This window comes from Microcebus murinus, chromosome 7, assembly GCF_040939455.1.
Source record: "Microcebus murinus isolate Inina chromosome 7, M.murinus_Inina_mat1.0, whole genome shotgun sequence".
NCBI classification, from domain to species: Eukaryota; Metazoa; Chordata; class Mammalia; order Primates; family Cheirogaleidae; genus Microcebus; species Microcebus murinus.
In genome coordinates this window covers 95,555,913-95,582,328 of record NC_134110.1, presented here as the reverse complement: position 1 = coordinate 95,582,328, position 26,416 = coordinate 95,555,913, and the positions used below count along the sequence as shown (strand labels likewise).

General features: G+C 35.7%; 1 protein-coding gene across 1 annotated transcript in view; it reads left to right on the top strand.

The window, feature by feature from the left end:
- The window catches only part of RAB2A (RAB2A, member RAS oncogene family), a 108,791-nt gene that overhangs the window by 63,665 nt on the left and 18,710 nt on the right, over positions 1-26,416 (top strand). Inside the window, exons 4-6 of the mRNA XM_012738648.3 lie at positions 8,960-9,042; positions 9,337-9,429; positions 19,255-19,366. Of these exons, the coding sequence (XP_012594102.1) occupies positions 8,960-9,042; positions 9,337-9,429; positions 19,255-19,366 (288 nt within the window). The remainder of the gene's footprint in view (positions 1-8,959; positions 9,043-9,336; positions 9,430-19,254; positions 19,367-26,416) is intronic.

Below are 26,416 nucleotides of genomic sequence, written 5' to 3'. Positions count from 1 at the left end.
CAGTTGTCCCTTAAATGGTAACCCTACATCTCTATCTTGCCTGTCCTAGAATTATCCACTGGCCTCTGGGTTCTTGAACTTTTCTTACCACCTCTTCAGTGAAGATTCATATTTTAACTGTTTCTTGGGATTTCCCCTCTAAGCCTAAAGTATCTCAAAACTTTTTTGATTTATATTGTCTCAGGCAACATGATTTCAAAACTGTACAAAAAACAGAAAAATAAAATATGCAAAGTCCCTTCTTTCCTAGAGGTTTAAAATTATCTCTAACCAAAAGGAAGAATTTTCTACTTCTATATTAAGAATTTCTCTCATCTTTTTCAGAAATGATTTACATGAACTTAGTTGCTTTTTTTAGCTAATAACCTATGTAACACAAATCTTTCAGTGTAGTGTAGTGTGAACCAGGCTAGTTACTGTTCTTTAATAAACATGTTTTTCATACCTCATACTTTGCATAAATGCTTGTTTTACTTGAATTGCTTTTTTCCCCTTTTCCATTTAAGACCAGCTACAGTGTGAACTCTTCTGTGAAGCCTTTCTGACGCCCATGGGAATAACTGATTCTTTCCATAATATTTTATGCATATTTCTGTTATAGCTCTGACCTCATTGTCATCACAGGTTGTGGTTCACATATCTACCCTCCTCAGAATTAACATTATGAGGGAAGGAACCAACTGTATCTTGTTCCATTTTTTGTCTTGTGTTCTTTGCTTATTGACCAAAAAATACAGTGATTGGTAAACTTTACTAAGTGAATGAGTAGAGAATCTCATTCTTTCTAAGCAATTTGTGGGATCATTGGATGTGTTCAGGAGACAAGTGCACAGTTTCAAAGAGGAAAGTTTAATATAGTAATGATAATTATGTATATTTTAGACATAAACCACCTCATTGTCTGTATTTTAGTTTATCCAATTATCCTTCTGTCCTTAAAGTGTTTCCTTAAATAATCTTTTTTTTTTTAATTTGAATAAGCCGTACATTCTCCAGTTGTCTCTTTTGTGGGTTAACTAGTCATACATTCTTTTGCTAGGAGGCTTTTTTTCAGTTTTACATGGCAGTGATCTATCAAAAGAAATCTAAAATAATTTCTTATGCTGGATGGTATGCGAGGGAAATAGAAGAAACATCCTTATTTTCATTCCCTGAGAGGGTAGAGGGCTCATTTTCTCTTCTCTGTATCTGAAAAGGAGAAACTGTAGCACCTTTAAAGACATCCTAATCCTCATGAAAGAACTCTAGGGCTTCCATGTGGAGGACTCTAGGAACCAATGATCTGTTCCAGATTTTAAAGACTATACAAAAAAGTTTAACTTATTTTTTTTTGAAAGTTATTTCTTCAGTCTTTGTCTTATAGGTTATCCTCTTATTTTCATTGGTTTTCTTGTTTTGTACCTACCTTCCAAAACTTTTTAGTAAATGTAATCTAATATACATTAAGGTTGGTCTCATGTTTAGTTTATATCTGAATGAAAGAAGATTTTCCATACTGTTAATGTTTTATAGTGTGTCTGTACATTTGGATAGCTAGTTATGTTTTTAGTAGGAAGGGTTATATCTATTACTGACCCAGAACAATTACAAAACCATCCTAGAATCCTCCCAGTGGAAATTAGCCAAATGTCAGGATTTGTTTCGTCAGCCTTAAAGAAATAAAAAATTTCTATAATCCTAGCACTCTGGGAGGCCGAGGCGGGAGGATCGCTCAAAGTCAGGAGTTGGAAAAAAAGAAATAAAAATTTTCCTTCAATGGCCAAGTCTCAGTATCTTAGGATATTTGTCATCCATTGTATATTCATTTTCACTCCCCTAAAAATTTAAAGTTAGGAGTTTTCCTTGCAAAATTTTCACATCCACACTTTTGCTTTCTTTTGCAAATAGTAAATATAGCTGCCAAAAGATACTACTTGGAGGCCTTAAGGCCATCAGTCAGTTTCACAGCTGGAAGCAGTGATAAGCATCTATCAGGGCCTACTTTAAAATACTTTCCCTTGGCCCTGTGATGGGTGACTTTTTTTTCTTTTATTAAAAGCCAAGGCCAAAGGTGTGAATATTCTCGGTGTCTGCCAGGGTAAGTCAAAGAAGAAATGTAAGTTGCACCTAGTTCCTGTTCATTGACTAGCAGAAAAAGGGCAGAAGTGTATTCTCACTGTTAGACCCTGTCTCTACTCTTACTCATCTTTTGCATTTTGTCATTCTTTCAGTTGCCTTCCCAGCATATTCTAATACATTTGACTCTTCACCCCACCTGTAAAATTTATAATATGAATATTTTACTTAAGTCTATGTATCTGTTCAACTTCCCTAGAAATATTTCTATTTTAAATTTACAAATATTTTTCCATCAGGTAAGAATTAGTGAAACTATTTGACTAAGTTATGTGGAATCTTAACATGCTAAAAGTTTCTTCTCAATAAATCACAGGCTTTTTTTTTTTTGTCCTTTGAAAAACATGTTAGTTTATATTCTTGACTTCTTATCAAAAAACTTATCAAAATAATATTTTATTTTGTTTCAATACATCAGTAAGGATGGTCAACCAGATGCATTGGGAGCAGGGAAGGGGCCTAGGGCCTGGAACCTGTATCCAAGTGCTAGAAACAATTTTGCCTTTCTTCTCTGTTCCCATCAACAAACTCTCCACTACCACCCTACCCCACAGAAGTCCATCCTTGAAAGGCTTAGAGCACCAGTCCCCAACATTTTTGGCACTGGACTAGTGTCATGGAAGACAGTTTTTCCACAAACTGGGGGCAGAGGGAGGTGGGGGTACAGAGCTCAAGTGGTGATGTGACTGACAGGGGAGAGCAGCTGTAAATACAGATGAAGCCCTGCTCACTCAAATGCCGCATGGCAGCCCGCAGCCTCCTCCCTAACAGGCCACAGACCAGTACTGGTCCATAGCCCAGGAGTTGGGGACTGCAGTGCAGGCTTAGAGGTCCAGCTGTTTTTCCTCCTTGAACAACCACAGGGACAGGAGATAGTCTTACACATCTCATTGTACTCTAATGATTACGTCTTACCTGTGGCTTCCACTTTCTTTTACATGGCAGCATTAAAAGAATCTGAAGTTGGTAAATTGTATCCTCTTTAAGTCTTTTTAAATCCTCAAAATTTTTAAAGGCATTCAGCATCTACTTTTCTTTCTAGACTAGGTCATTAAATATGCAATGTCCAATTTTGAATCAAGTGTAGTTTATTATATCTGAAACAAGAAGCAGTACAAGTAATCAAACTATGTACCTAAACTATGGATGGACACAATTTTATCATGTTAACAGTAGCTTCTTTATGCCAGCAGCGAAGAAGCTTGGAGAGTAAATGGCCATGAAATCTCAAAAGGAGTTTTCCACAGCTTGTTGAAAATTGACTATTTTTCCTTGCAAGAAGTGGTCCAACATGCCTGTAATCCTAGCACTCTGGGAGGCCGAGGCAGGAGAATCACTTGAGGTCAGGAGTTTGAGACCAGTCTGAGCAAGAGCAAGACCCCGTCTCTACTAAAAATAGAAAAAATTAGCTGGGCATGGTAGTAAGCACCTATAGTCCCAGCTACTCAGGAGGATCCCTTGAGCCCAGGAGTTTGAGATTGCTGTGAGCTAGGCTGACAGCACTTGCCCTGGCAACAGAGTGAGACTCCATCTCAAAGAAGAAAAGAAAAGAAGAAGAAAGAAGTATCAAAGTGAAATGTCAGAGATATTAACTGTCAAAGTTAGTACTTAAGGAAACTGGACATTTCATACTTAATTTAAATATTTCCAACCATTGTTTCCCTTCTTGGGTTCTACTTAAGTTTCTTTAGGAGACTACCTTAAAAGGCCCAGAATTAAATAGTGCAGGTTGGCTTTTTCACCATCCCTGCTTATGGACACTGAGGTAGCCTAAAAATCACTTTGATTCTTACTAATCTTACTGTCATCTAATACAGAAGTTTTGTTCATGCATGTAGATTTCAAAATCTTTTTCCTCAGTCATAGCAGTTCCTTAATGACAGGTCTAGATTTTTCAGTTAAATCTGTTTAACAGTACCTGAGATTTAATGCTTGGGCAATGAACAATTTATTTGGCTATTTAGAAATCCTTTTTCCTTCTTTTTGGTTTTTATCCATGTTCTACATAGTTGCTGTTGTTAGATTGATGACTGGCAATGAAAGTAAGGGAAATATTACTGTAATATTGATTATCACAAATCTTAATTTCCTAACTTTATTGGCTCTCTGGGATCAATCAGGGTAACATATTTGAGTGCCTACTATAAATATATTTTAGTACTCTGAGTTAAGCTATCTCTCAAGGTGAATTAAGGAGGAAAAAAGATAATCATTTGAGCAGTATGTTCATTTTATCTAATCAATACTATTAGAACCAAATGACCACATCAAAGTGCTTTTGGATTTGTGGGGAGAAAAGGATAACTGTGGGCTGTGGTAGACAAGCTTCCTAGCTTTGTGAAAGAATTAGAGGCTTGAACTGGTCCTCAAAGGAAATGGAAATTGGATAGTTGGAGGGAGGAAAAAATAGTTTCTCAGGCAAGGTATTAAGCAGAGGCACAAGAGCAGGAATAGTCAGACTACAGGCAAGATATCAGTAGGAAAAAAAATTGACTGATGAACAAGGCACTTACTGAATAAGAAAAAAATTTCAAGAGAGAAGTAGATATCTAATTCCCAAGAGCATAGGACTTTAAGTCAAAGTATTTAGAGATTTTTGAGCTATAGTGTAACATGTGTAAAGTTGTATTTTATGGAAGTAATAGGGGAGGAAGAGGAATTAAGATTACCACCAATTGCTAGCCACAATTGTTACTACAAAAAATTGGTATCAACAGAAAGACTCAGACACAAAAGAAAGCCAATTTGAGGGAATCTTTATCCAGCAATTGGAAGTAAGTTTTAAAGTTATGGCACAAAGGATCGAGTTTATTTGATTTGGCAATCCTCACATGGAAAATGACTTCTTTCATACAAATGTTCCATAACTCTGCTTTTAATACAATAAAAGTGAACATGTGCATTATCTCTTGGGGCAAACGTGCTCTGCTCTACTTTTTTGCATGTCGGGATATCTTGTCAGGTTTTTTTGTTTGTTTGTTTTTAATGAAATAAACAGTTACATTGTGAGCTGACGGAAGCTCATCATCCACTGTAGCCCCCCCAACAATCGAGTTTGTTTTCTGGTGCTATTCACTTAGCCAATTATTCCTGTTTCACTAAATGCATCTTTCTTTACACCTGGAACTACTATTAGGAATCCCTTACTACAGAGAATTCTGTATCCCGTTTGTTTTCAAGCTTTCAGAATCCTTTTTAACCAACACTTTATAGTGAAGAAGATCAAATACAACATCTGTAATTCTTAAGTTAACATTCTTTTTCACTTAAAAAAATATAGGTAGGCTGGGCATGGTGGCTCATACCTATAATCCTAGCACTCTGGAAGGCCAAGTGATGCGGACAGATCACTCAAGGTCAGGAGTTCGAAATCAGCCTAAGTAAGAGGGAGACCCCGTTTCTACTAAAAATAGAGAGAAATTAATTGGCCAACTAAAAAAATAGAGACAGAAAAAATTAGCTGGGCATGATGACACATGCCTATAGTCCAGCTATTAGGGAGGCTGAGACAGAAGGATTGCTTAAGCCCAGGAGTTTGAGGTTGCTGTGAGCTAGGCTGACACCATATCACTCTAGCCCGGGCAACACAGTGAGACTCTGTCTCAAAAAGAAAAAAAAAAACAATATAAGTCAATCAGAGTTTGGACAGGTATATATTAAAGTACTTTTTAAAAACCAGATTACTTTGCTTTGATATCAAGATAATTGACCATTTGGGCTAACTTTTTTGCAGTTAGTTGTTCTGTAACAGTTACGTATGGTTAGAGAAGCCATAATAAAACACTTCATTGGGCAAGACTTAGTTTAAGGCTACCAATACCACAACCACAGAGACTAGGTGGAGTTTGTGATGGTTTTCATATAAACAGGTTCTCAAGAATTTAGAAACTATTCTGAATACTGATCTTTATTATAAACTAATCATAGATTTTAAGATGCATATAGCTATATTCATAGTCTTCGTTTGAAATGTGTGATTTTTTTATTTGCTTGAGTTTTTATTTCATATCAAAATGGCAAAAATCCAGATTCAGTAGATTCAGTATGAGGTGATGCATTGTGTAAGTTATTTCCATGTTGGAAGTATGTTTTTTGTTCTTTGCAAAACAATTTGAGAAGAATGGGAATGGTTCTAGAAATTTGCTTTTCTCTTTTCCTAAATTTATTTTCCCTTTTACTATATCTTATTTGGGCTGTAAACATGGAAGTTTTAGGTCTCACATGTACTTTTCCAGCAATGTGTTCATTTTAATTTATCCTATAGAATGTCCCAGTGAGATTGTTTTTAAAAACTTTACTATTCTAGCACTCTGGGAGTCCAAGGCAGGATTGCTTGAGCTCAGGAGTTTGAGACCAGCCTGAGCAAGAGGAAGACGCCATCTCTACTGAAAAATAGAGAAGTTAGCCAGGTGTGGTGGTGCGCACCTGTAGTCCCAGTTACTTAGGAGGCTGAGGCAAAAAGATTGCTTGAGCCCAGGAGTTTGAGGTTGCAGTGAGCTATGACAACGCCACTGCACTCTATCCACGGTGACAGAGTAAGACTCTGTCTCAAAAAAAAACAAAAAAAAAAACTTTACCTTTGTTCAGTGGTTAGTCATGGGAAACATAAGAGCTCTAAACTTGATTTTTCTTGTGAACTAATAAAATATTTATCTTTTTTGTATTATAATCATCCTTCCTTATCTGTAGGGGATGCATTCCAGTACCCCCCAGTGGATGCCTGAATTTGCAGATAGTACCAAACTGTATATGTACTATGTTTTTTCTGTTTGATAACTAAGATGGCTACCATTTGAACATTCCTAATGTGAAAATCCAAAACTTTTTGAGCTCTAACATGCCGTTCAAAGGAAATGCTCATAGATGCATTTTGGATTTCTGAATTTCAGATTAGGGGTGCTCAACCAGTAAGTGTAATGCAAGTATTCCAAAATCCAAAAGAATCTGAAATACTTCTGGTCTCAAGCATTTGGGGCAAGGGATACTCAACTGGTACTAAGTGATTAACCGGGCAGGTAGCATAGCATATAAAGCATATATACTGGACAGAGGGATGATTCATGCCCCAGTAGGGCACACAGTATTTCATCATGCTACTAAGAAAGTCCTGCAGTTTAAAACTTATGAAATTTTTTTTTAGAACTTTCCATTTAACATTTGCAGACTGGTTGGCCACAGGTAACTGAAACTGCATAATGCAAAACCACAAATAAGGGGCAACTGATGTATTTACCACAGAATCCTTTCTTGGTACATATGATTTCCAATGAAATCAATTTTTTCCATGCTAAGCAATTTAAAAAGATACTTCCAAAACTCTTATTTTTTTGACTTGGATTTGAAAGGACTATTTGTGAAAGGTACATTATAACAATTTCATGCTTTAAGCTAGTATCATCTAGTTTTTTAATCTCAAACTATATAAAATGATATAGCTATTTTTATAGCCTTTTTTTATGATCCTTTTCTCAATCTCTAATTTAGCATAAGACTTTATTCTGTGCCAAAATTGGTTACCAAGAGAGGGTCAAATTGTTAGTTTCCACATAGAAGTTATTTTCATTGAATCTTAGTATGTTGGGATTTACAGCTCTCTAACTCATTTAGTTGGGATGGAGTACTGACCATTTTATGCATGTCTAAGACATTAATGTATTCTTTCACTCAACAGGCTTTCTCTGATGCCTGCTATGTTCCAGACCCAGCTCTAGGCACTGGGAATGGGAGGGTGGGAATATAGAGGAAAGGCCTACAAGAATAAAGTATTATAGACTGTTTAAGTGTTAGAACAGGGTAGAACATGAGCTGCCTGTGTGCATTCTGAAGGTAGGAAGGCAAATATTTACATTGGAAGATGAGAACTCAACATGGCAAACTGAATATTTTTCAAGTTAGGAGATTTTCGATATAAAAATTGTTAAAACTGGCTTTATGTTTACTTAATTAAAATGTTTTCTCAAAGTAGAAAAGAAATGATTAAAAGTGAAAAAGAACTTTTGGTAAGAACTGTCTCAATTTTCAAAATGCAGAGTCAATAGTCATATTCCTTACCAGCCATTCTTTTAAAAATAGAATGTTAGTACCATGAGTAAAAGAGAAAAATTACATAGTTTTGCATAATCTCATATGTCTGTTTCACAGTGGATATAAAGATGACTTTTACATCCTGTTGCCTTTTGACAAGCATTATATATCAAATACAGAGAAAATTGATTAAGTGTGGAGAAAAAAAATTATATAAATTAAATTCAGAACCATTTTCTGTTTTTCATAATAAAATGATTGCTCAAAGAATTTCATCTGATGACTGTTGAAAGCGCATTGCAGTTTATGATACAACTGATAAAATCTGCATCCTTGGCCTTCCAACAACCTTTACACCAGCAGATGGTGGGCGTAAAGATGTCATTCATCATTTATTTACAATGGGCTTTATTTATTCTAGTGTCAACAGCTGCCCCAGGGAGTGGGTTATTGAATTCAAATGTGAGGCTCTGGGTTATTTGCTTCCTTTCAAATTTGTCTTCAGAGCTTAGTTGCTAGGAGTCCATTCTGTCCTCTAATAATGACTCATGTATTGTGAAGCCATTCAGTAAATTGGGTTGTCAGGGATTGCCAAAAAGGGTTTAGAAGTCTGGTGGTAGTGGGGGTGCAAGGGTTGGTGCAGGAGTCGCTACATGTGTGTCTGGTTGACTTGAGCAATAGTTTCCTAAGACTGGTAAGTTAAGTTTTCTCTCTCCTTTTATGCACTCCTTTCATACCTGCCCACATTCTATAAAGAATAATATAAAAATGTAGGGGACATTATATTAAAGGAGACTCTCAACCTTTTCTTTCTTCACAGGCAGGGCAAGAGTCCTTTCGTTCTATCACAAGGTCATATTACAGAGGTGCAGCAGGAGCTTTACTAGTGTATGATATTACAAGGTGAGAACTTGAAAATTTTTTACTTCAGTAGTCAGTACAGAGAATTTTTCTAAATAATTATGGTTACCAGTAATAAAAGAGTAGCTTTACCTGTATGCCCTGGCCTTTAAAATTGTATGTCTTGAATCAAATTTAAATATAATACAGAAATCTGCAACTGAACTCTTTTTCTTATTTAAATAAATGCACCCCACATTGATCAGTTTGGTGATATTATTTATTCGTTGGAATTTTCTGAAGTGTCATTACACTTAATTTATAAACTGAGATGTAATCAGTGAACTTTATGTTTAGGAGAGATACATTCAACCACTTGACAACCTGGTTGGAAGATGCTCGCCAGCATTCCAATTCCAACATGGTGATTATGCTTATTGGAAATAAAAGGTAAGCAAGACTAATTTAGAGTTTACATTACATTAATGATGGAGACTGGAGATTACTGTTTGTGTGACTACTTTTTTTGTACATTTGTCCAAATGCAAGTTACTGGCCTCTTAAATTATATAAAATTTTTAAAATTCTAAAGTATTTGATTTTTAAAATATAGATAAGCTTTGTTAGAAAATTATCATCATTATTATTATTTGAAATAGTTTTTATTCAAAGTTATGCTTTACAAAATAATCCTGGCTGGGTGTAGTGGCTCATCCCTGTAATCCTAGCACTTTGGAAGGCCAAGGCAGAAGGATTGCCTAAGGTCAGGAGTTCAAGACCAGCCTGGGCAACATAGCCAGACCTCCTGGCACACACCTGTAGTCCCAACTAGGCAGAAGGATCGCTTGAGCCCCAGGAGTTTAAGGTTTCGGGGAGCTATATGATCTGGGCAACAAAGTGAGAGCCTGTCTCAATTTTTAAAAATAAGTAGTAATAATCCGAAGGAATTTTGTCAAATTACTAATTTAAAATAAAACCCATTGACATGTTTGGGGATGGAACACTTAAGTATTATCCAAATTATTTTAAAAACTCAACACTAGAAATAAGTATCTGTGCAAAACTCAGAAAAATATTATTTCCCTTTTTCATGACTTAATATGCATTATGTGAATGAATACAATATATAGATTAATCAGGTGTATTTCTAAAGTCCAAAACACTCTTGATGTTGTTTAGTAGATATCACATTAGTACTTTTAAGCTTACTTCCTTAGGTTTATATTAGTGTCATCCTCATGTTATTGTTTCAGTGTTACTGTACTTAAAGAGTATTATCTACATTGAACATCCTTGTGCTCTAAATTTAAAATGATAGTACATGGAAAAACATAGTTGCTTGGCCAAAATACTCATAGTTAAATAAGGAATAGTGAAATGAATTTACAAATGGATGCAAAACTGAACAGTGTTCACAGGATTATAATTGTACTTCACAAGGTACAGCATTGCATTTCCATGGACAAGAATTATTTGCTTTACTATTTTCCACAAGTTAATCTCTATCTCTACAATCTTTGAAAATATCTAGGTTACAGTTAAAATAGCATTTAGAGGGAGATTATAACACTAAACATTTATTTGTATTAGGAAAAAGTTTGAAATCAACAACCTAATCTTTTACCTTAAACTAGAAAGATAAGAGCACATTAAATCCAAGGTGAGCAAAAAAAAGGTGATAAAGACAAAACCAATGAAACCAAAAGCTAGTTCTTGAGATAAAACAGATACTGATCAGGAAAAAAGACACACATTACCAATATGAAGAATGAAAGGGTGGCAGGACGTGGTGACTCACACCTATAATCCCAGCACTTTGGGAGGTGGAGGTAGAGGATTGCTTTAGGTCAGGAGTTTGAGACCAGCCTGAGTAAGAGCAGGACGCCATCTCTACAAAAAAAAAATTAGCTGGGCATGGTGGCATGCACCTATAGTCCCAGCTACTCAAGAGGCTGAGGCAGGAGGGTTATTTGAGTCCATGAGTTTGAGGTTGCAGTGAGCTATGATGATGCTGCTGTACTCTAGCAGGGGCGACAGAGCAAGACCCTGTCCCCTCCTCAAAAAAAAGAATGAAAGAGTGCTATCATTATAAATCCTATAGATATCAAAAGGATAATAAGAGAATATTGTGAATAAACTAAGTAAATGGAGAGATATACCATGTTCATGGATTATAAAACTAAATATTAATATTCTTAAGGTGTTAAGTTAGTCCCAGGTTGTTCTAAATATTTATCATAATGCTAATCAAAATTTTGCAGACTTTTGGGGAGAGGGTAGATATTGACAAGCTGTTGTTAAAATTTATATGCAGGCTGGTCCAGTGGTAGTGGGTTATCAGAACTTATTAACATTAGTGTCACTAAAGTTAGTATACAACCCCCCTGCTAAATTTGATTGGCTTTTAAAAAACCAAAATAAAGAATAAAATTCATATGTAAATGCAAAGGCCATAGAAGAGTCAAATCAACTTTGACAAAAAGGAACAATATTAAAGGATTTACTGATTTCACTAATGCTGACTTCCAGATTATTATAAAGCTAATGTAATCAATTTAGTCTGGTATTGGCATAGACAGATATAGATCAATGGAACAGAGTAAATTCAGAAGTAGATCCATTCATATATGGTCAATTAATTTTTTGATAGTGGTGCTAATTCAATTGGGGAAAGGGTAATCTTTTCATCAAATGCTGCTGAAACAACTGAATAGCCATGTGTAAAATATGAACCTGTCAACCCTTACTTTGGACTATATGCGAAAATTAACTGGAAGTGCATCATAGACCTAAATGTAAGAGCTAAAACTGTTAAAAATTTCTAAAAGAAAACATAAATCTTAGTATCCTTGGTTGTGGCAAACATTTCTTAAATGGGACAGGGGAAAAAAAGCATGAATTATATAAGGAAAAAACAATAAATTATATCTTAACAGAATTTAAAACTTTTGTTCTTCAAAAGAGAATTACACTGTTGTACAACATGGTGACTGAAGTTAATGATGATATATTGTATTCTTGAAAAATGCTAATAGAGTGGATGTTAAGTATTCTAACCACAAAATGATAACTATGTGAGATAATACATATGTTAATTAGCTGGATTTAACCATTCCAAATGTATATATACTTCAAGACATCTTGTTGTACATGATAAATACATGCAATTTTTATCTGTCAAATAAATAAATTTAAAGGGAAAAAAAGACAGTTAAAAAAAATAGGCCAGGCTCAGTGGCTTTATGCCTGTAATCACAGCACTCTGGGAGGCAGAGGCAGGAGGATCACGTGAGGTCAGTAGTTCAAGACCAGCTTGAGGCTGGCACGGTGGCTCACTCCTGTAATCCTAGCACTCCAGGCCGAGGCAGGTGGATCGCTCAAGGTCAGGAGTTGGAAACCAGCCTAAGCAAGAAAGAGACCCCCGTCTCTACTAAAAATAGAAAGAAATTAATTGGACAACTAAAAATATATATAAAAAATTAGCCAGGCTTGGTGGCGCATGCCTGTAGTCCCAGCTACTCAGGAGGATGAGGTAGAAGGATTGCTTAACCCCAGGAGTTTCAGGTTGCTATGACCTAGGCTGATGCCACTGCACTCACTCTAGCCTGGGCAACAAAGTGAGACTCTGTCTCAAAAAATAAAAAGACCAGCTTGGGCAACATAGCAAGATCCCTGTCTCTACAAAAAATAAAAAAAAAAAAATTAGCCAGGCATGGTGCCTTGTGCCTGTAGTCTCAGCTACTTAGACTGAGACAGGAGGATCACTTAAGCTCAAGCATTTGAAGCTGCAGTGACCTATGATCACACCACTGCACTCCAGCCTGGGTGACAGCAAGACCTTGTGTCTAAAAAAATAAAATTTATAGGCAAGCTACAGACTGGGAGAAGATATTTGCAAAATATATATATCTCACAAAGGATTTTTATGTACAATGTATGAAGAATTCTTAACAGGTCATTAATAAGATAACCCAGTTTTGTAAAATGATCAAAAGATTTGTGCTGGCCGGGGCGCGGTGGCTCACGCCTATAATCCTAGCACTCTGGGAGGCCAAGGTGGGCAGATTGCTCGAGAGGTTCGAAACCAGCCTGAGCAAGAGCGAGACCCCGTCTCTACTATAAATAGAAAGAAATTAATTGGCCAACAAATATATGTATAGAAAAAAATTAGCTGGGCACAGTGGCGCATACCTGTAGTTCCAGCTACTCGGGAGGCTGAGGCAGCAGGATTGCTTGAGCCCAGGAGTTTGAGGTTGCAGTGAGCTAGGCTGACGCCACGGAACTCACTCTAGCCTGGGTAACAAAGTGAGACTCTGTCTAAAGAAAAAAAAAAGATTTGAGCTATCACTTCACTACTTAAGATGTGTAGCTGGTGGGAATGTAAAATGATACAACCTCTTTGGAAGGCAATGTGGTTGTTTCTTTAGAAATTAAACCTACATCTACCATACTCCCTATCGTAGGTGGGGAACCTGCAGCTTTCTGATTTCAAGATTGTTCTTTTTTAAGCACCAAAACAGGGAAGAAAAGCTTTGTCTTTCACTGCTGCACCCCTTTTAATAAAAGTATTTGTTCTGTAAAATTTGGATTCTGTCAAAGGCCACATGTAAGGCCCTAGAAGGCCACATGTGCCCTTAAGGCTGCTACGAGGCAGCTATTTTATTCCTAAATATTTACCCAACTATAAGTAAATATGTTTTCATGCAGAATAATGCACAAATAACTCATAGCAGCTTTATTTGTAATAGCCCCAAACTGGAAACAACCCAAATGTCAATTAACGGGTAGATAAGGAAATTGTGATATAACTTTACAATGGAACACAACTCAGCAATAAAGAGCAATTAATCATTGATACGTGAAACAAAGTAGATGATTCTAAAAATAATTACACTAAGTGAAAAAACCCAAACCAAAAATACTGTGTGATTGCATTTATGTGAAATCCTTGAAAGGGCAGACTAATATACAGTGGCAGAAAGCAGATCATCAACTGCCTAGGGTACAAAGGGAGGAAGGGATTGAGGTACCATGGGGTATGAGGAAACTTAGGAGGGACTAATGGCGTTTCAATTATACATGTGCGAAAACTTACCAAATTTTATATTTAATTACAGTTTCTTTTATGTCAGTTATACCTCAGTAAAGCTATTAAAAAGCTATAATATAGCAAAATAACATTATACCATATAGATTTTATTTTAGAGTATTTTATTTTTATAGAAATTGAGGTTTGCTAGTAAAAGAAAATAATTGTGACATTTGCATTTAAAAAAGCCAACTTATTGATTACTTCTTCATAAGTAGAAGTATCTGTTACCACGACATTCACTCAATGCCTTTCTTGGGTATTCTTCATTTAAATCATCTCACTAAACTTTTTTGAGGTTAAAGCTATTGGAGGAAAGCTTTAATCTTTTTACTATGGAATTATTCTACCATTCTACCATTCAGTATATGAAATAATAAGAGATTACTTGGACAATATAGAGGACTTTCATACTTTTATCTTACCAGTTTTTTTCCTTGTGTCTGAAACTAAGTGACAGCTTACTGGTGGCTTAAATTGGTCACTTACCATGAGGAGCTGGTAGTTCAAATGTGAAAAGGAAAAATGAGATGTTTCTAATGATTATAGATGGATGGCCTTTATAATGAAGGGTATAATGAATGAGAAAGAACAGTGAAAAATATGGCTGGGCGCGGTGGCTCACGCCTGTAATCCTAGCACTCTGGGAGGCTGAGGCGGGCGGATTGCTCGAGGTCAGGAGTTCGAAACCAGCCTGGGCAAGAGCGCGACCCCATTTCTACTAAAAAAATAGAAAGAAATTAATTAGCCAACTAAAATATATATAGAAAAAATTAGCTGGGCATGGTGGCACATGCCTGTAGTCCTAGCTACTCAGGAGGCTAAGGCAGAAGGATCGCTTGAGCGCAGGAGTTTGAGGTTGCTGTGAGCTAGGCTGACACCACAACACTGTAGCCTGGGCAACAGAGTGAGACTCTAACTCAAAAAAAAAAGAACAGCGAAAAATAAATTGAGGTGATTATTATTGGATAAGATGAATTGGGGCAGACATCAAAATAGGGAATAAGCAATTTTTGAATTAGATACATTAAGCAAGTAGGGAGCCAGTGAAGGGATTTGAGAAGGGTGGTGACCTAGTTAGAGTGACAGATGACACAGTTTTTCTTACTATGGCATTTTAAATTGTTCACCTAAGGAATAGGAAGCAGAGTTTTAAAAGACAAAAGTTTTTAATAGTAAAAGGATTATAATACAAACCCTAAAGAAAAAGGGGACATAAATTTAAAAAATGGTTTAGGAGAAAAAGTTATGTAAGTAATGCAAGCAACTTAAATGGGATTCATAGGTAGTAAAAAGTCAAAGACAACAATATGATTTTTTTTTTTTTTTTTTTTTTGAGGCAGAGTCTCGCTTTGTTGTCCAGGCTAGAGTGAGTGCCGTGGCGTCAACCTAGCTCACAGCAACCTCAAACTCCTGGGCTCCAGTGATCCTTCTGCCTCAGCCTCCCGAGTAGCTGGGACTACAGGCATGCGCCACCATGCCCGGCTAATTTTTTATATATATATCAGTTGGCCAATTAATTTCTTTCTATTTATAGTAGAGACGGGGTCTCGCTCTTGCTCAGGCTGGTTTTCAACTCCTGACCTTGAGCAATCCGCCCGCCTCGGCCTCCCAAGAGCTAGGATTACAGGCGTGAGCCACAGCGCCCGGCCAACAATATGATTTTATTCCCAGAAAACTGAGATGTTTTTATTTTATTTTTTGCATGAAGAAGACATAGTTTTACACATTTCTATTTTTAAAAAAACTTTGTGTTTAATTGATAGCAACTGATGAAAAAACTGTGAAATACATTCCCAACTTTTATATTATTTTTAATTACATTTTTAAAAGAATGTCCAAGTTATAGATTGAATATGTAAAAAGTCTATTATTTATCTTTGGAGGTTTATGCTCAAGAATAGGAAACACATTTTAAGGAATAAATTGCCACACTACAGAAATATATCCAGAATTTTGGTGAATATAAAAACTATGTAATTTAATAAATATAAAAAATAAGGGGGGCGGGTATATACATACATAATGAGTGAGATGTGCACCATCTGGGAGATGGTCATGATGGAGACTCAGACTTGTGGGGGGAGGGGGGAAAATGGGCATTTATTGAAACCTTAAAATCTGTACCCCCATAATATGCCGAAATAAAAAAAAAAATCAAGAATATTCTTTCAACATAATTTATGTTCTTGACCATGTTCAAAGAGAAAAATAAATAAACATAATTTATGTGTCAGATATGATAGTAATTTTGGACTGATAGTCATAGATGTAATAGCAAATATATTTCAAGAGGCTAGTGTTGAACCAATGTCACAGATGGCAGCACCAGAATTAATGACTATTAGATATTATAATAAGGAAGTTTTAAACTCAACATTAGGAGAGCTCTTTAAATTCTAAGAGTTGTCCTAATATAGAACAAGTAAAGTAGATAGAAAATATTATATTGATGGACATATCTGTTTGTAGTCTTTTCTTATCCTAAATCGTACTATTAATGCTCTTAGAGCATATCATGTAGTCAGGACTGGAAGGAGAAACAGAAAAGGAGAGAGAGAGGGGAGGGAGAAAGTCAGGCATGGAGAGAGGAAAGAGGAGAGGGAAGCAGGAAGAAGACCAAAGGAGGAGAGAGGTAGCCAGGGGAGGAGGCAGAGGAAAAAAAAGGAAGAAACAAACCATCACCACCAATAACAAAAAACACTTAAGGAATTACTGTTGTCTACTAAGTTAAGTGAAAACCCCTAGCTTTGCCCTAATTCCTCACTAACTTACCATACAATAAAATTGGACAGCACAAATTTTGCTGAACTTTGTAAGTTTATTTTCTCACTCTCACTGCTACATACATTATCATTCCATCCTACCATCATCCATGGCCTTATCTATTATTTTGGTCATTAATGTCTTTACTTCCTCTCTTCCATTAAAGTGTGTTTACCGTACATCCACTATAGTTATTTCTTTTAAATGTCATATTATGTCCTTTCTTCGCTGAGGCTTTTTTAAAAGCAACTTTTTATTAAGTACATATTCAAAAATACAATGTCTTTAGTTTTTTAATTTGACCGGTAGTAAGAAATACATTTTACATCATGACCTAGTATATAAATTGTGTGTGCACCTAAACTTTCACAAATTATACCTGTATATATAAAACAAAAATTTTTATGAAACAGTGGGTGATACACTCTTATATTTTCTATTCTGTTTCTTTTGTTAAATTCCAGTTATGACCTACTAAAGTGATTTTACAATTTGCTGCATCATGACAGTTTGAAAAATAATCTCCTGGAAAAGGAGATTGGCACACATACACAGAAAAATATATAAAGTATTTATTGTAACATTGTAATAATAAGAAACAATAAGTAACTTTGTCTAATGGAGAATTAAAAATAAGTTATATTGCTTTCATTTTGTAGAATATAATACAGCAGTAAAAAGTTAAACTAGATTGATGTGTATTGTGTGAATAAATTTGAAAAACGTAATGTTGACTAAAATTAATGAGTTGTAGAACAGTAGCTACATCTGAATTTTTGAAAACACATGCAAAAGAAATGCCATTTATGGTTATAAATATGTAGTGTAAATATAAAAACAGGAATGAAAATACTAGGGTGAAGTAATGTTACCTTTGGGGTAAAAGGGAGTAGAATGGGATCAGGGACACATGCACAGGAGGCAATTTAGCTATTAGTGATTGTATTTCTTAAAGGAAAAGAAACTTGAAATCTGTTAATATATCAAAGCTAGCTGGAAATACATGGATATTATTAATATATGATCATCCTTTTCTGTGTATAAATATTATATGGTAAGCATAAAGAAAACTGTAATATTATATAATTGTGAAGTTTTTAAACTTTTACAATAAAACACACTTGAAAAAGACTGCTACTTTCCCCCCCTACCTCATGAATACAATTCTGATGTGATAAAAATGAACATCCCTGCTTTCATCTAAAATTTCTGGTTTCTTAAGGAGGAGTGAACCAGCCCAGATCAGAAACAGAGCAAGTCAAACTCCCATACTGATCAGTGGTTTAGTCTCTCTCTCTCTCTCTCTCTCTCTCCTTCCTTCCTTCCTTCCTTCCTTCCTTCCTTCCTTCCTTCCTTCCTTCCTTCCTTCCTTCCTTCCTTCCTTCCTTCCTTCCTTCCTTCCTTCCTTCCTTCCTCCCTCCCTCCCTCCCTCCCTCCCTCCCTCCCTCCCTCCCTCTCTCTCTCTCTCTTTCTTTCTTTCTTTCTTTCTGTTTCTCTCTCTTTCTTTCTTTTCTTTCTATCTACCTCACCCCTTTTTTATAACAGTTTTTCTTTAAGAAGAAACTGGGAGGCCGGGCGCGCGGTGGCTCAAGCCTGTAATCCTAGCACTGTGGGAGGCCGAGACGAGTGGATTGCTCGAGGTCAGGAGTTCGAAACCAGCCTGAGCAAGAGCGAGACCTCGTCTCTACTATAAATTGAAAGAAATTAATTGGCTAACTAATATATATAGAAAAAAAAAATTAGCTGGGCATGGTGGCGCATGCCTGTAGTCCCAGCTACTTGGGAGGCTGAGGCAGGAGGATCACTTGAGCCCAGGAGTTTGAGGTTGCTGTGAGCTAGGCTGACGCCACGGCACGCACTCTAGCCTGGGCAACAAAGTGAGACTCTGTCTCAAAAAAAAAAAAAAAAGAAGAAGAAGAAGAAACTGGGAATTAAACCAACTGGGATTAATGATGTAATGTTTCTTTAGTACTTTGGATTTTACTAAACAACTTCCTATAGCTTCTGAGTGTTATATTTTAATCACATTCATAGAAACTCAATCAATCTGGCCAACAGATGAGGGAGTCTAGGATAGTCCTGCTCTTTCAAATTGTTATTTTCAGCAAAATGGTTTGCTTCTCACTTTACTCAAAGATTATTATACTAGAGGTTCCCTTTAGGTTGTTGCTAGTTCTAGCATTCTGGGACTCTAACTCAGAATCTTTCTTCTGTCGGATTATTAGTTCTTTGAAACTAGACAGTGTATTCTAAATACTTTGACCTTCATAATACCCAGGATAATGCAGTTAATTACTATATGTTAAAAATTAGTTGAAAGAATGATCAGTACAACTTTGAATCCCATGGTGCACTTTCCACAGATGCCTGTATTTGTACCATTTTGGTTAATAACATGACCCTTTCTTTCCCATGTTTAGTGATTTAGAATCTAGAAGAGAAGTAAAAAAAGAAGAAGGTGAAGCTTTTGCGCGAGAACATGGCCTTATCTTCATGGAAACTTCTGCTAAGACTGCTTCCAATGTAGAAGAGGTAAAATAAGAGGCCCTTTTAAATGTTCGTCATCTTTTTATATAATAGAAATGTTTAAATACCTTCACATTTATTTATTGATATTTCTTTCATAAGTGTTTAGTCTCTGAGTAGCCTTTTAATATCATAAAGTAAGAAAATTTCTTCCTTTTAAAATGCCTTGTAACATTCATCTTCTATCAGACCCTTAAATTATATTTTGAGCCTTCTCTTGAAGTTTAAATTCTGTAACACATCTTTGTACGTATTTTCCTTAAAATCCCACAATATTTTGTGTTGCATAGCAGGGAAAAAAAGAACACTAACAAAATTTACACATGTTGCAAGACACCAAACAAATGTAGCTATTTGTATCTCTTTCTGCTTTTAAATAAGGAAAGTATTATATTACTGCTAAGTAGCATTATACGAAGTATGAAAATTCTGCTATCTTTCATAGATGAAATTTGCAGTATCTCAGTTATTTCCATTGATCAACCTGAACTATTGGAAGTTTCTGAACACATTATGTTCTTTTCTGCTGTATGTATTTAGATATGGTATTTATATACAATACGTAGATGATTGGACAGTTGATCCTCTCTAAGATAAATGTATCACTATACTATTATTTTATTAAAATTGGAGATGAGGCTAAGAAATCAAATAGTTTACCCAAAGTAATGCTTAGTTCCCACCTTCTGAGTGAGTACAGCTCATAAGAGCAACCGCAAAAAGGGATCCTAAAAAAACAAATGATTGAAGCATCTCATTGTTCTAAGGCCAACAGAGGACAGGATCCTAGCCATCAGCTAACACTCTGACTTTGACATAGTAAGCAGTCAGTAAATATTTATTAAGAATGATATATGAAGCTATTCTAATCAACCCTTGAACCCAGAAATTGACTGTAGTAATTCTACAGCATTGGTATTTTCACTGAAAAATTCTTTCTTAATTAACATATTATACAGTCATTTGTTGCTTGACAACAAGGGTACATTCTGAGAAATATGTCATGAGGCAATTACATAGTCATGCAAATATCATAGAGTGTACTTACATGAACCTGGTGGTACAGTTTATACACACCAGCTACAAACCTTTATAGTTGAGCAATGACACAGAAGTGGTTTCCTTTGGTTTGTTTTCCTTTTGCCTCATACCTCAGAATGGGTGCTAGCGAAACTGGCAACCTAGAAAGGCCAATGAGTATGGGGGAAAAAAAGAAGCCTGTTCGACCAAAGGACCAGGAAAGAGGCCCTGGCAAGAAAGAAACCTCTTAGAAAATAACCATTCTACTAAGCCAAAGATCACAGAAAAAATTGTGATGCCACCTCTAGCATCACCAGGCTATGATGATGTTCTCCTACCTTCACCTGGCAGTAATGAAATAGCACTACCACCACCATTTCCCTATTGGAGTAGTATCAGAAGAAGAGAACTAAAGCAGAGGCTTAAATGAGATCCAGACTCTCACAGCATAGTATCTAAAATGCCCAGGTTTCAATAGAAAGTTACTTACCATACTAGAACCAGGAAGATCTTAAATTGAATGAAAAAAAAAAAAGATAATCGATGCCAACAGTGAGATAACAGAGATATTAGAATTATCTAACAAAGATTTTAAAGCAGCCATTATAAAAATGCCTCAACAAACAGAAACATACTTGAAACAAATGTAAAGTAGTCTTAGCAAACAAAGAGAAAGTTTCAACAAAAGAAATACAAGATAAAAAGAACCAAATAGAAAATTTTAAAACTCAGTGGATGGGCTTAACAGCAGAATGGAGGGGATAGAGAAGAGAAATAGTGAACTGTATGATAGAACAATAGAAACTACCCAGCATAAACTCCAGACAGAATATAGATCGGAAGAAACAAATGAACAGTGCCTCAGGTACCTATGGGACTATAACAAAAACTATCATATGATACATCCTAAGTCCTATAAGGAGAGGAGAAAGAAGATGGCTCTGAAAAAATACTCAGAGAAATAATGGTAGAAAACTTTCCAAATATGGCACAAAATATAAATGTACAAATTTAAGATGCTGAGCCAACCCCAAGCGGGATAAACCCAAACAAATCCACACCAAGACAAACCTCTGTATAGTCAAATCTCTGAAAGTAAAAGACAAAGAAAACATCTTGAAAACACTGAGAAACAATACCCTACCTTTAGGGGAAGAACTAATCTAATAATGGCAGATTTCTCATCAGAAACCATAGAGGCCAGAGGAAATGGCATAACGTTTTTCAAGAGCTGAAAGAAAAGAACTGTCATCTGAGAATCCTGTGTCAAGGGAGGTTAGGTTTCTACACTAAACCTAATTTTGTACAATGACAATACTAGTAGACTGTGTGATTAGTTATGTATATATAATGCAATGCCTGGAGCTACTATTTTAAAAGTTATACAAAGAGATATCTTAAAAAACATTAAATCAGTTTTTGAAACTCTAAAAATATGTTCAGTTAACCCACAGGAAGCAGGAAAAAGAAAATAAAAAGCAGAAGACAAAGTAAAATGGCAGAATTAAGCCCTCACACGTCAATAATTACACATAATGTAAATGTTCTAAATACACCAAATGATAGAAATTGGCAGAGAGAATTAAGAAACATGACTTGGCTATATGGTGTCTACAAAAACCCACTTCAAATATAATAATACAGTTGGAATGAAAATAAAATGATGGGAAAAGGCAGATCATATAAACTAATCAAAAGAAAGCAGGAGTGGCCATATTAATATAAGATAAAGTAGACTTAAGAGCAAAAAAAAATTTACCAGAGATAAAAAGGGCATTACATAATGATAAAAGAGTCCACTACTGGCCGGGCGCGGTGGCTCACGCCTGTAATCCTAGCACTTTGGGAGGCCGAGGCGGGCGGATCGCTCAAGGTCAGGAGTTCGAAACCAGCCTGAGCGAGACCCCGTCTCTACCAAAAATAGAAAGAAATTAATTGACCAACTAAAAAATATATATACAAAAAAAAAAAAAATTAGCCGGGCATGGTGGCTCGTGCCTGTAGTCCCAGCTACTCGGGAGGCTGAGGCAGTAGGATCGCTGAGCCCAGGAGTTTGAGGTTGCTGTGAGCCAGGCTGACGCCATGGCACTCACTCTAGCCTGGGCAATAAAGTGAGACTCTGTCTCAAAAAAAAAAAAAAAAAAAGAGTCCACTGAAAAGATGTAACAATCCTAAATATGTATCAGATAACAGACCTATAAGATAATATAAAGCAAAAACTGATGGAACTGAGAGAAGAAATAGAAAAATCCATAATTATGGATGGAGACTTAAGCATCCCTTAGGTGTTCTCAGAACATATACCAAGATAGACCACATTCTGAACCGTAAAATAAACCTCAATACGTTTAAAACTATTGAAGTCATACAGAGTATATTCTCTAATTATACTGAAATTAAACTAGAAATCAACAACAGATTACTGGAAAAATCTATAGACACTTGGAAACTGAACAATATACTTCTAATCTCAAAGAGGAAATCTCAAAAGAAATACAAAAACACATTGAACTGAATCAAAATACAGCATATCAATTTGTGGAAAACAGCTAAAGCAGTGTCACAAGAGGAAAACTTGTAACATTAAATGTACATAGTAGAAAAGAAAAAGTCTCAAATCAGTAATTTTAACTCCTACCTCAAGAATCCTAAGCAAAATAAACCATAAAAAGAAAAACAAACTCAAAGCAAATAGGAAGAAGGAACTAATAAATAGGAGAAATCAGTGAAATTGAAAACAAAAATCAGGGTAAGAAAGAGCTGGGGGTTTTTAAATATCAGTAAAATTGGCAAACCTCTGGCAAGACTGACTGAGGGAAGACATAGGTGACTCATATCAGAAGCAACAGAAGATATCACTACAGATACTGCATACATAAAAGCTCTACCTACCTAAATATGACCTGTTAGATGAAATGGACCAATTTCTCAAAAAACACAAATTACCACAACCCAAATATTCAAGTTAAAGTTAACTTGAATAACTCTATAAACATTTGAGGACATTGATTTCATAATTTTAAAATTCCCCCAAAATGAAATCTTAGGTCCAGATAGTTTCACTGGAGAATTATAAATTCCAAAGTGTTTGTTTGTTTGGCGACAGGGTCTCACTCTGTTACTAAGGGTGGAGTGCAGTGGTATAACTCACTGCAGCCTCATTCCCGGGTTCAAGTGATCCTCTTGCATCAGTCTTCTGTGTAGCTGGGACTATAGGTGCATACCTCCACACCTGGCTTATTTTTTATTTTTTATAGTGATGGGATCTTGCTGTTGCCCAGGCTGGTCTCAAACTCCTGGCTTCAAGCAGCCCTCCTGCTTTGGCCTCTCAAAGTGCTGGGATTACAGGCATGAGCCACCACGCCTGACCTTCTGTCAAACATTTAAAGAAGGAATGAACACCAATCTAGACTATCTTTTCCAGAAAATAGAAGAGATGGAACACTTCCCTATTTATTTTATGAAAATGATAACCCTAACATGAAAACCAAAGAAAGTACAAGAAAGGGTAAAGTACAAACTGATAGCCTTTATGGGTATATAAGCAAAAATCCTCAGCAAAATACCAGCAAATAGAATTTCAAAAATATGCAAAATCATATACATGTGCATGTATAAAATACATACATCATTGTCAAATGGGGTTTATTCCAGAGACGCAAGGCTTATTCAGTAATCAAAAATCAGTCAGTATAATCCACAATTTTAATAAGGTAAGGAAGAAAAACCACATGATTAAAGTAGTCATTGCAGAAAAGGCATTTGATAAAACTCTACACCCATACATATTTTAAAACTCTTAGAAAAACAGGAATTGATGAAGGACTTCCTCAAATTGTTAAAAAGTTTACATAAAAACAACCCCACAGCTAACATTATTCTTAAGGGCAAAAGACTAAATGCTTTATCCTTAAGTCAGGAACAAGGCAGATATGTCTGTCTGTTCTCCCCATTATTCATCATATTGATGGAAGTTCTAGGCAATGCAATAAAGCAAGAAAAGGAAAGAAAAGGCATATAATTCAGAAAGGAAAAAATAAAACTGTTTTATTTGTGGATGACATAGTTGTCTCAATAGAAAATCTCAAGGAATTGACAAGAAAAATAACAAACTAGAACTAATAAGTGCATTCAGCAGGATCGCAGGATACAAAATAAACAGACAAATATCAATTGTATTTCTGTATGCTAGCAATGAAAATATGAACACCAAAACTTAAAATACAATGCGATTTATAATCACACAAAAATAAAGTGAAATACTTAGGTATAAATCTAAAAATAACATCTACAGGACATACATGCTGAAAACTACAAAACCCTGATGAAAGAAGTAAAAGATTTAAATAAGTGGAGAGACATACTAGGCTTATTGTTTAGAATATTCAACCTTATCAGGATGTCACTTCACAAATTGATACAAAGGTTTAACACAATTTCTATCAAAATTCTGGTAAGATATTTTGTTGATATAGACATTATAAAAAATACATGGAAAGGCAAAGGAACTAGAGTAGCTAAAACAACTTGACAAACAAGAATAAAATGGGAGGAATTACTATACTTGATTTCAAGTTTTACATAGCTAATCATCAAGACTGTGTGATATTGGTGAAGGGATAGGTACATATGCCATTGGGACAGAATAAATAGCCCAGAAATATACTCAAACAAATATATAAGCAATTCAATGGAAAAAGATAGCCTTTTCAACAAATAGTGCTCTAGCAATTAGAAATTCATAGGCAAAAAAATGAATCTTGTCCTAAGTTTTATACCGTATGTAAAAGCTAACTCAAAATGGATCATATAAGTAAATGTAAAATGTTGAACTATTTATCTTTTAGGGAAAAAACAGGAGAAAATCTTGAGTATCTAGGCCTAGTCATCATTTTCACTAAAAGAATGATTCATAAAAGGAAAAATTGATAAATTAGTCTTTAAAAATTTTGCCCTATGAAAGACCCTGTTAAGTAGATGAAAAGACATATCTACAGACAGAGAAAATATTTGCAAACCAAATATCCAACAAAGGACTAGTATCTAGTAAAAATTGAATAATAAAAATCCAATCCAATTAGAAAATGGAGCAGATATTCCACTGAAGAGTCTATACAATTGGCAAATAAGCACTTGAGAATATACTCAGCATCACTAGCCATTAGGGAAGTGCGAATTAAAACCTCAATGAGGTATTTCTATGTACCTGTCAGAATGGCTAAAATAAAAAATAATGATTAACACCAATGCTAATGAAGGTGTGGAGAAACTAAATCACTCATACATTACTGGTGGGAATGTAAAATGATACAGCCACTCTGGAAAACAGTTTGGCGTTTTTCGTTAAACAGTAAACATGCAACTACCAGACAACCTAGCAAATTGTACCCATGGACATTTATCCCAGAGAAATGAAGACTTACATTCACACAAAAACCTGTACACAAATGTTTGTAGCAGTTTTATTTATAATAGCCAAAAGCTGGAAACAAACCAGAGACACTGGGTTGAAGGACACTTTTCAATGACTGAGTGGTTAAAGTGCGATACATTCATACCTTGCAATACTACTCAACAATGAATAGGAACAAGCTATTGATACATGCAGTAACCTGGATGAATTGCCAGCGAACTGTGCTTAGAGAATAAAGTCAATCCCAAAAGGTTGCAAACTGTAGGATCCCATCTTGCAATGACAAAATTAGAGACATGGAGAACAGATTAGTCATGCCAGGGTTAAGGAGGGTGTCAGGGTGAGAGGGAAGTGGACATAGCTATAAAAAAGACAACATGAGGCTGAGCACAGGGGCTTATTCCTGTAATCCCATCACTTTGGGAGGCCAAAGCTGGAGGATCACTTTAGGAGTTCAAGACCAGCCTGGACAACACAGACCCCATTGCTATGAAAATTTTTTTTAAAAAATTAGCCAGATGTGGTAGTGCACACATGTAGTCCCAACTACTCGAGAGGCTGAGCCAGGAAGATCACTTGAGCCCAGGAGTTCGAGGCTGCAGTGAGCTGTGATGTTGCCACTG